This window comes from Euphorbia lathyris, chromosome 7 (genome assembly GCF_963576675.1).
Source record: "Euphorbia lathyris chromosome 7, ddEupLath1.1, whole genome shotgun sequence".
Taxonomy (NCBI): domain Eukaryota; kingdom Viridiplantae; phylum Streptophyta; class Magnoliopsida; order Malpighiales; family Euphorbiaceae; genus Euphorbia; species Euphorbia lathyris.
In genome coordinates this window covers 40,567,352-40,578,745 of record NC_088916.1, presented here as the reverse complement: position 1 = coordinate 40,578,745, position 11,394 = coordinate 40,567,352, and the positions used below count along the sequence as shown (strand labels likewise).

Sequence of the window (11,394 nt, the reverse complement as noted above, 5' to 3'; positions counted from 1 at the left end):
AGTGCTTAGATGCATTATAAGATCATGGGTCCTTAGCCTATGTAATAGCTTATAGTTCCCTAATTTATAGCATTTCTAGGAGTAATTTAGATTGTTTTAACTTAGTTTTTGGTTAATATTGGTATTAGTTTGATAGTTTTTAGTTAATTTTACTATTTTCCACTTCTTATGGCATTATCAGTGTTTTTAGGATCTTCGAGGACCAATCGAGCATTTTCGAACCAGACTAGAGACCATTGGAGCAATTCTGGACTCATCAGGGACTAAATAGGAGAAAACCGAATGAGTTGCCCCTTTGGAAAGCATGTCTCGGCGAGACAGGACATTGTCTCACCGAGACATTCCTTGTCTCGGCGAGACGAGATGAGGGAAGGCGTTCCAGTGCCTTCCCCTTTAGCTGAGATGAGCGAAAAGGTCCAAGGACCCACTGAATTTCGCGCTTTTATGCCTAAGTTGCCCTTGGATTCTCCCTAAGTCTATAAATAGGGAGCTAGTCTTCTTTTATAAAACCCTAATCTTGTTTTTATTTCTCTTTTTCAGCTGTAATCAGTTTTAGCTTAGATTATCTTCTCGAAACACTTTTTTCCAGCTTTTATAGATTAGCTTTATTTCTTCCGAAGAACAATCTGACGGGTGGAGCACCGACTTTATTATTCTGTAATCATAACAGATAAACAGGTTTTAGATCTTCTCTTCCCCCATTTATCTCGTATTTATTATTGTATTAAAAGATGTCTTCCATCATTTTCATATTCCTTTTCGCCATGATTAGTTTGTCTATGAACTGATCCCCATCTAATCTGGGATGGGGATGAAATTGATTTTGTGATTATGTATGATTAGGAACATATGGTTTATGTGAATGCCTTTAATTGATCTTATTCTGCATGCTTAATGCCTTGAAACTGACAGGAATAGGTTTATTGCTAGATATGATTCGATGAAGATTATCTAGCTTGAAATACATATGCTTAATGCTTTGAACCTGACAGAGATAGGATTGTGGATAGATATGAACCCGACAGGAGAATGTCTAGTCTGAAATTGCATGATTTGACCTCGCTAGGACACTAGGAGTGCGGCATCGTGGCTGAGCTACGACTTTAGTCTTAATTACCAGTAACCATAATGCTTTACATGTCCTAAGTTATATGCCTAACCAAGCCGTTAGCTGAATGCATGTGAATAGGTCATATGAGCCGTGATCATGTTTGTATTTCTTGTTAGGGTAATTACCGTCAATTATTAGCAAAACATAAACCTGAACCCCCTAAAACCATACATAGGATCTGATCAATGGTTTCCTCATCCTAGATTGTAACCCTCATTGATTCACAATATATTTTGCAAGCATCAATAGCTCCATTGTTATCATATCACAAAGTAATGGGATCAACAATGGTAGGCACCACTCATAGCTCAGAGATTAACTTCTTCATCCACACTACCTATTTAGCTGCTTCCAAAACTGATGTATACTCTGCTCCAGCCGCAAAGTCTGCTATGGATCCTTGCTTGGAACTCTTCCAGCTAAATAAACATGTATCCTGCTAGGGTTTGTAATCATTCTCATCTATTTGATAACTGACATTTGAAAAGCCTTGAACTTTTAGATTTCCACCTCCGTAGACTAGGAATATATCTTTAATCCTTCTCAAGTATGTAAGAATGTTCTTGACAGTAATCCAGTGACCATCACCTAGATTGGCTTGAAATTGACTCGTCATGCTCAAAGCATAGGTGACGTCAGGTCATATGCAAAGTATAACATATATAATCAAACTGATCACACTAGCATACGAGATGTGTGCCGTGTGACTCCTTTCCTATTCATTTTTTAGGGAATAGGCAGCTTGTAACTTTACCCCCATGTACCATGTGCAAGTTACCCATTTTCAAATCTTGCATGCTAAATCGGTTTTGCACCTTGTCAATGTATGCAAACTATGTATACAGACTAGGAGAGTCCTAGCAACCTATTTGACCTATCTTTATAGATCTTAATCCCCAAAATACAAGACGTCTTTCTCAAATTTTTCATGGAGAAAACATTGGACATCCAAAGCTTCACTGATTCCATAAATGCAACAACATTGCCTATAAAAAGAATGTCATCAACGTATAACACTAGGAATCCAAGAGCACTCCTACTAGTCTTCTTATATACACACACACAAGGTTTGTCAAAGTTCTACTTGAAACCATAGTCCTTTACGGTTTCATCAAAACGTTATTCCAACTCCTCCATGCTTGTTTGAGTCCATAAATTGATCTCTGATGTTTGCAAACTTTCTTTGCATCCTTCTATGTGAAATCTCTAGCCTACATCATATATACATCCTCAAGCAGTTATCCATTAAGGAACGCTATTTTCATATCCATTTGCCAAATTTCATTATCATAATAAGCGGCAATAGCAAGTGATAGCTCCCTATTTTATAGAGTTTTTAGGATTGTTTTAGATTGTTTCACTTTGTTTCCATTCGATTCTAGTATCATTTTGTTAGTTTTTATTGAAATTCAGCATTTTCCATTATTTATGGCATTTTCGATATTTTCAGGGATTTCCAAGGACTATTTGAGCATTTTCGAACCAGACCCAAGCCTATTGGAGCATTTTCGGACTATTCAGGGACCGTCGGAGCACTCCCTGTCTCGACGAGACGAGGCGGGGAAAGGCGCACCAGCACCTTTCCCTTGCTGAAAGTTGAAAAAATTAACCCTGGAAGCTTCTTTTGACTATATGAAAAGTCAATTTTACCCCCGGAGACATTAGGGTTTCGCCCAATCTCTATAAATAGGGAGCTACTCTCAGTTCTTTGGGACGATTAATTTTTCTTAGCTTTCTCAATACATTATTTACAGCTATACATTTAATTTCAATTTAGTGTAGCTTAGTTTTATTCGATTAAAGGACAAGCTCAACGGGTGGAGGATCTACCTTGTTTCATTGTAATTCATCAGACAAACGGGTTTTAGAATTCTTTTCTCTTTCCTCTTTTATCTATATTTTACTTTCAATCAAGAATGTCTTCTGTTGTCCTTATTTACATCTCTGATATGATTAGTTTGTCTATGAGCTAATCCCCATCCAATCTAGGATGGGGATGAAATTGGTTATATGAATATGTATGATTAGGACCCAATGTTTATGTATTTGCCTGTGATTGATCAGATTATGCATGCTTAATGCCTAGATATTGCCAGGAATAGGATTACTGCTAGAATGAGACTCGATGACGATCAACTAGCCTGTTGTATGTACATAATTGTGCCTAATGCCTATAAACCTGACAAAGATAGGATTATAGATAGATAAAACTTGACCATGGAATTATCTATGCTGACGCTGTGTAAATCTGACCTCGCTAGAGACCACTAGGAGTGTGGCTTCGTGACTGGGCCACGGCTTTAGTCTTAATTGTCAAAGAACCTAATGCTTTGCATGACCTAGAGTATATGCCTAATCAAGCCGTCGCCCGAATGCATGTGAATAGGTTAGATGAATCCTGATCGTATTTATCTTTCTTGTTAGGACAATTACCATCAATCACTAGTAGAACATACACCTGGAGTCCTTAAACCCATACTTAGGAGTAAACCAATGAATTCTCTATCCTAGGTTGTAACCTACGCTGAATCACAATCCACCTTGTCACTTGTTTTGTTTATTGCTTTCATTAGAAAGTTGTTTATTTAATCTATTTCACAACCAATTTATTATCAGCTCCGCTAAATAGATAGATTTACCTATTGAATTTACTAATTAGGATAATAGTCCTTGTGGTTCAATCTCGTGCTTAGTACAATATTACTTGTTGCGATAGGATAACTTGTCCTATTAACTGCTATATATTTTACTAGCATCAGCAAACATAATTCTAATAGACTTCGACATAGCTACAAGAGAAAAGGTTTCGTCATAGTCAATACCTAGTCTTAGACGATATCCTTTTTCTACTAGTCGTGCCTTATAGGTACTAACATTCTTATCCATGTCGGTCTTCTTCTTGAAGACCCATCTACACCTTATAGGAACAAGTCCCTCAAGTGGATCCCCCATGGTCTAAACTTGGTTTTGGTACATGGAGTCCATTTCAAAATTCATGGCTTCTAACCATTTTTTGGAGCCGATACTATTAAGGACATCCCCATAGTCTGTAGGCTCATCATCTATGATAAGTGTGTCATCTTCAGAAAAATAAAATAACAACCCTCTTTATATAAGCCTGCAAAGCATATAAGAGGAATAAAATAAAATAAACAAGGTAAACATATCAGAAAAATACCTTAAAAAATAGTTGTGTATTCATCATTTCCCTTTTTTTATATGCAACCCCTCCGACAAACCGAATCATAAAATAGATATTCCTCTTTTAGTAAAGGTCGGGTCTAAATCCACCGAAAAATGGCACAAAGTCTTCTCCTTCATAGAAGAAGGACCCAACTCATGCCATTTCGCCAATTCACATGGTCAGTATTCTAGGAAAACTGGAAAGGAAACCCATTAGGATACAAAGATCCCTCCGCCGACCTTCCACATTCGTCCTTAAAGGGAAACACCCAGAACCAGTTGGGTTTGAAGTTTTTATTGCTCAAAACCTTATTCCGCACAACAGACTTTCTATTCGCAGACCGCTTCGAAATCCACAGAGAGTCGGCAGTCTTTGCCCTCATAAAAGGTGTCCATATCCTTCAAAATAGGGAGCCACTCAGCTTAATGTCCACATCTTCTCACAATTTCACCATACTAAGCAAGTTTATCTAGCCATTTAGAGAAAGCTGGGCAGGACAAATGTTGAACTCATTCAGAATGTTGACGATATAGTCCCGCTCAATTGGACCCTAAGGTCCAAGTTGTATTTGGACCTTAACCATTAGATTAATTCAATCCTACGGTAAGAAGAATTATATAATTAAAATATTAATAAACAGATTTTATTATTTTTTTAATCCTAATAATCTTTAATTTATTCCTAAAAAGAAGGAACCTAACCATCACATTAAGAGAGAGAAAAAGACAACGACGACTTCCCGAGTCTCCATGATCGTTCTTCTTGGACTTTCCCAGAGAAAGAATAGATGAATGTTATTATTTTACCGGATAATTAAATAGGGTAATTAAGGCATGAAATTTTATATCCTTCGAGGTTCTTTCTCTTACCTTTTTTTATCTCGTGAAAAAACGCAATTGCATTGCAGTAATGGTGAAATAAATATGAAAGGAAATTGTTGTTGCAAAAATAATTTAATTGAAAAAAAATCCAGGGAAAAATTTATCTTGCTATGAGTGGAAAGGTTCTTGTCTCTTCCCTATTCAGCCCTTTGAACTGCACTTTTCGACTCCAGGAATCCGAATCTTGCTAAGAGAAGCAGTTTTTCATTATTTTCAAAATTTTCAATACCTTTTTTCTGAATTTTTTTTGCTTCAACAGATTGAACAAGTCCCAGCAATTTGTTGACAGAAAAAGGTATTGAAAATCCAGAAAAGTCATGGTTTCTCTCAAGCGTCTTCCTCAGCAGCGGTGTTCTTCCACTCTCTCCAACGAAAAAGTAGCGATGTCTTAACAAACAGTTGCTTATTTTTAGGAATACTTTAATTGATTAAAAAGGAAAACAATAAGTTAAATAACATCTAATTAACAAATTTTTATACCGTAGGATTATAATTTAGTTAATCTAATGGTTAAGGTCCAAATACAACTTGGACCTTAGGGTCCAATTGAACGGGACTAGTTGACGATAATGGAAGAGAAGGGTCATTATCTAAGAAAAGCTTGTAGAACCCCAAATACCCTTTTAGAGCCTCGGTTATTACTTGATCAGAATCAGGAATGACAAAACCAAGAAGCTCAAACTCTGGGTATTGGGAAACTAGCTCCATTAAAGATAGATCATTCATGGTAGAATGCTGCTCAAAATTCTTAGGATGGCGTCAGAAACCTCTTCAATTTGTGGCTTCTTGCTACCCATTATAAGCAAATGAAAAACTAAAAAGGAAGTAGGAAGCTGGAACAAGAGAGTTACCGGAGAAAATAGACAGATCGAAGCTCTAAGCACATAAGGAAAAAAAAGGAAGCTCTAGGAATACGAAAGCAGTAAAAACATATTGTATGCAAACAAGACTGCTTTATAATAGATGAAGAGGAAGAGGCAAGGAAGAAAAACGACAGAAATTGGTGTAATTAATGTTCATAATCATTAAACTTCGCCGTCATTTCGGAAGCCTGACAAACGTAAAGAAAGAGTCCAAAAAATGTAGGCCATCTGGACACCGCATGCCAGACGAAAAAAACAATTTTCGAGAAAGCCCATATGAACCAAAGTCGAAAGCCTTTCTTCATTCCTAAGGACCAAAGTCGAAGGCCTTTCTTCATTCCCCTTCTATTGAACCATGAAAGAGTTTAGAAAGACGGAGGACATATGATATCATATAAAATGAATCAAGACACTTGGCTTTAAAAGGACCCTCAGATCAAACACCATCTTTCGAAACACAGGCCTTCAGATCTACGAAAAACTTCCATATAATGTTTCTCATTTAGGGAAACTCCCATACGATCAGGTCAGAGACTTTGTATCATGGAAGACGACCCTTAATAGAAAAAGGAGTCCTAATACAAAAGAGACTCCTAGAAGAAGAAAGGTTAGTACGATCACAATAAAGGGTGCATTAACATTACTATCTCACAACTAGTCCTTACTTCTCAAACTCTCATACATCTACTGACTTAGACGGATTCCGCCCTTCTACGACCTCTTGCTTTGTTTTATAGGTTTAACCTTGGAAAACTTGGCAGAAACTTCGGACACTCAATAGTAAGTAAGTTTGGATACTTAGTTATCACATAGTAAATTATACAGAATAAACAGAAAAAATTTATGGTGATGAGGGATTTTCGAATTGAATATTTCATTGTAAATAAAGTTAGGTATGTGAGATTGAATATTTCATTGGAATGGGTAATAACTTGCATGAACATAGCAACTTATCATAAAGTACAGGCTTTGGAGTGTATCATAGAAGTGGGAAATGGCTGATTTAATTTTTCTTTGAAAAAACAAATCCATACCGGATGATTAGGATAGGAAGGAGAATCAAAGGAAAAATATAAAATAATAAAAAGAGTAGCAATTATTTAAAATAGGAAAATAATAAAAAAAAAAAAAGTGGGTAAGTTGATCATGATCTCCTCCATGATATGGGTACCTATTTAAAATAGAAAAATATCATATCCTAGTAATGTATGTAATAATAACAAAATGATTCATTCATGATTTAAAGTCCAGCTACCTCAATCATTCTGTCCTACATGCATCTTCATTCCAAACTTCCCTCCTTTTTTCCTACTTTTATCAAAATCCCCTGAAAAAAAAAAAAAAAAAACACCACAAAATTCCACCAGATCCAGATGGATGTATGAATGAAGAGACCACTTTTCAATCCAATTAAAAACAAATAATAAAAACTCAATCACCCTACAATTTACAACCTTTGCCTACACTACACTAAATAAAAAAGAGTAGAAATGGAGTCAACTTAATTTCTCTTCCAGAGGAAACAGTTTGTGGATTAACATTTTGATTCAAATAAAAGAAAGGGAAAAGAATAATCATAATAATAAAAGGACTACACTAAAGACAAGTTTATGTTTATGGCACCGACCCTGTGGGGATGGGGTATGGGGTTCTCTGTTATCATCCTTCTGCAGTAAGGACCGCGCCGTCTGCAACCACCTTCTCCCTATTATATTATATCTTTTTAATCATAATCAATAATGTTTCTTTTTTTATTATTAAAATCTAGCGTTTTCGAAGCCGTGTAAATCGCTGACTTTATTCAACGACTTCTTCATCATCGCTACCTTAGCCAGCTTCTCAGCCGCTCTCCATGCTGATGTCGGAGTAAGTGGTTCTCCATTCTCATCGATCACCACCATTGTTGATTCCCTCCTCCGTTGCTGATGTTGTTGTACTTCCATTTGCATTTGCATTTGCTGCTGTTTTCTCCACTGTAACTCCGCCATTTCCACCTCCAAACTTCTAACATACTCATCGCTTGATATGCAGCTCGATTGCACTAAAAGCGCCCGGGACGAAGCCAGTAAGTGATGTGCGCTTGTGAAGTCATTATGCTCCACCAGCCTCCGCCCCTCCGCTATAGCTCGAGTGCTGATGAAATGATTCCTCAGTCTTTCAATTTTTGGCGCCGATGATCTCACGGCGTGGGGTCGAGGGACTAGTAGGGCCTGATCACGGCCGTATACAACCTCTTGACTGCCTGGGTCTTTGTAAAGGCAACGAACAGACATCACGTGGTGGGACCCTACTGCTGATGATGGCACCCGTAGCTCAACCAGAAGTTCTCTCTCTTCCTCTGCGTACAAATCGCCTACTCGTACCGACCCGGAGCTCAGCACGGTCGGCCTAGCATTGCACGTATACACCGCCAGTATCTCCGCCGGTGCTGACCCTGAAGCGAAGCTCAGCTGAATTCTTAAATCTTGAACCACCACGCTTAATAGCCCGCCCACGCATTTAGCAAATGCATCCTCAGCTGGCTCATAGCTGTACCCGCCGCTCTGACCAAATCCAAAAGCATGTACCGGAATTTCAATGTGAGCAAATCGGGTGGACGATACGTGCCCGAGAGTATTCCGGTGATTAGTAGAATTGCTTTGAACACGTTCATCCTGACCGTCGGATAACAACATAATGCTAGCTACTGGATTTCTCTCCCGTCTGTCTTCCAGCACCTTAGTCGCTTTCCTTAATGCGTCTCCCACACTGGTCCCTTGACCACAGACTAGCCGGTCAATGATGCGACGGGCAGCACGCTGACCGTGAGCCGTCATTCTTCTTAGAGGGAACAACCTTTTAGGATTGGAAGAAAAAGCCACAATGGAAAGCCTATCAGCCGAGCCAAGAGATGAAATAACCAAACGCATGGCGCGTTTAAGCATATGCAGTTTTCCGCCGGTCATACTTCCACTGACATCAAGCACCGTGACCAAGTCAATTGGCGCTCGATGAGAAGGATTCAAAAGCGATCCCATATGACTACTCCGAGAGTGTTGCTGCGGCGGTGCTTTGACTCTGAGTGCCACAGCATAAGTTTCATATCCACGTCCAGCAGAAACAACAGCAGCTTCAGGCAACAGTCTAACCTGAACATTTCTAGAATCTTTGGGGGCTTGCAAAGGAGCCTCATCGGACTTGACAGAAGAAGGGGTGGGATTGACAAAGAAACCTTGAAATTCCTCGACGTCATCGTCTTCTTGGTCATCAGCATTCTCATCCGCTTCAGGAATGGGAATAAATCGAGCACCGGCGGTGGGAGAGAGCAATGGCTCATCGTCGTCGTAGGATCTAGAATCAGAGATTTTAGGAGTAAATGAATGTTGTTGGGGTTCGTGTATAGTCTTTATGGGTCTAGGGGAAGGGGAAGATTCTAGTACAACTACTTTATTTTTGTCTTTCTCCTCCAATTTTGATTTGGTATTGGTAATGGTAATGGTGTTATCAACGGCGTCGTTTTGGAGGTGAGATTGAGGATGGTGAAGGTTTTTGTGGATGGCGAGAAGAGGAACATCTTTCCATGTAGCGGTACAGACGGGGCAGACGAGGGTGCCATTGTTACGGACATGGGCGGCTATGCAAGGAAAGTGGAAAGCGTGTGAACATTCTGCTGTATATATTGCCGTGCCCTGACCAGTCTTGACGCTATTCAAACAAATTCCACAGCTACTCTGGCAAATGAAATAGAAAAGGAAAAAATGAAAAAGGTGAAAGTGAAAGTGAAGATAGATGTATAAAAGTAGAGCATTATCTTACCCTGAACTTAAAGCTATTCTTGAAAAGAGAGAGCTTGAGAGGAGATCGAGGAGACGATGGATTTGAAGTCTTAGCAGAAGCAGGTTTAGGCGTAGTAGTAGTAGTAGTTTTGCAATGGAGAATAGGACTTTGATCGGTGGAATTTGGTTCGACAGAGTGAGAGAGTAGGGTGCGGGGTGTAGTTGGATTGCTTCCGCCGCCGAGGAAAGCAAGCTTTGTAGAGCTTCTGGGGGTTGAAGTAGTTTGTTGCTTATCTGGAATAGATGTGGTGGTATCTGAATCTCGAGGAATGGTGGTGCAAAAGGCTCTTCTCCAACCAGTACCCATTTCTATTTGTTTATTTGGAAGAAGAAGAAGAAAGAAGATTGTTTTAACGAACGATCTGATCTGAGATAGCAGAGAAGACAAAAACGAAGCAGCAATAAGAGCATAGGATCAAACAAAATAAAAAAGAAAAAGAAAGAAGAGACAAAGTGGGGTTGAATTTCTCTAAATATCGAAAAGAGAGTTCAGATCTACTCCTTTTCTCTCTGTGTTTCATATAACACACTTTCCTTTCCTTTCCTTGCTTTCAATTATATATTTCTCTCCTTTCCTTGGAAATGCTAAAACTAAATTAAAAGTTACCGGCACGTGTTGCTTTCTTTTCTTCAACCTTGTATTGCCACCACTAAAAGGCTATACGATACTAGCTCGCTAATTTTGTGTTCGCATAGGTTCATATCAAAACTCAATCCAAAATAAAAATAAAAATCATACTATTTTTAATTTTTTTTTTTTATGATTTTTAGATTAATATATTAATATTAAGAGGGTGTTGTTTCAGTTTTTCGAATAAACGTTTAGCATTCACTTCAAACTGCACGAAATTTAGTGTTTGGTTAGATTTATATGATTCTAGTGTTTAACATTTTTTCTGAAAACTACGACGTTTTGGAGCTTTTCATAAACATCTGTTTACAGTTATTTGTTATTGACAAAATTATCTTTCTTATTTCCAGAATATATATTTCTTTTTTAATATTATTTATACTTCTACAACATAATTACATGAACAACAAGATTTTTTTGCGTTCAATAAATTTTTTATTTTTTATTTTTATTTTGTATATATATTTTTTTTATTTTTTATTTTTTTTGGTAGGAAATGAAAGAAAAGACAAAAAGAAAAAACAACAACAGAAGACCTAATCGGGGATTAGCCTAGGGAAGCTAACCCCCACCACATCATCCAAGAGGAGAGAAGTCAGGAACTCAAGAGGAGAAAAGAAAGTTGAGACACCCAATATCATGTCATGGCCCTCAGCCGCAAGACGGTCCGCCACCTTATTCTGCTCTCTGAAAATGTGGCAGAAGCTGATGGAATCAAAGGAAGAACAAAAATACCCATAACTTTTATAGCTATGAGCAATTACCATTAACGTTTGCAGCCAAGAGCAATTTTACCCCTACTTGAGGAATAATTCATCAAATTGTCTTTTTTTATCATGAATATTGTCATCTACACTTCACAAATGCATCATTTTATCATCATTAGTAATAGGTCACAAACATAACAAA

The 11,394-nt window shown here is 38.0% G+C and overlaps 1 protein-coding gene across 1 annotated transcript; it reads right to left on the bottom strand.

Moving 5' to 3' along the window:
* Window positions 1-7,439: 7,439 nt before the first annotated feature.
* Window positions 7,440-10,504, bottom strand: LOC136234668 (E3 ubiquitin-protein ligase WAV3). The gene is made up of 2 exons (XM_066024136.1): window positions 9,835-10,504; window positions 7,440-9,749 (listed from the first exon to the last, which is right to left on the bottom strand). Exons 1-2 carry the CDS (start codon window positions 10,159-10,161, stop codon window positions 7,797-7,799), a joined length of 2,280 nt encoding a protein of 759 aa, XP_065880208.1. The 5' UTR covers window positions 10,162-10,504; the 3' UTR covers window positions 7,440-7,796.
* Window positions 10,505-11,394: the final 890 nt, after the last annotated feature.

What these genes read in the sequence shown, in the direction of transcription:
- LOC136234668 (XM_066024136.1), bottom strand. Translation starts at nt 10,161, where the DNA reads ATGGGTACTGGTTGGAGAAGAGCCTTTTGCACCACCATTCCTCGAGAT. An exon ending in AGAATAGCTTTAAGTTCAGG is followed by an intron (nt 9,750 to 9,834) that starts GTAAGATAATGC and finishes TTCATTTGCCAG; the next exon opens with AGTAGCTGTGGAATTTGTTT.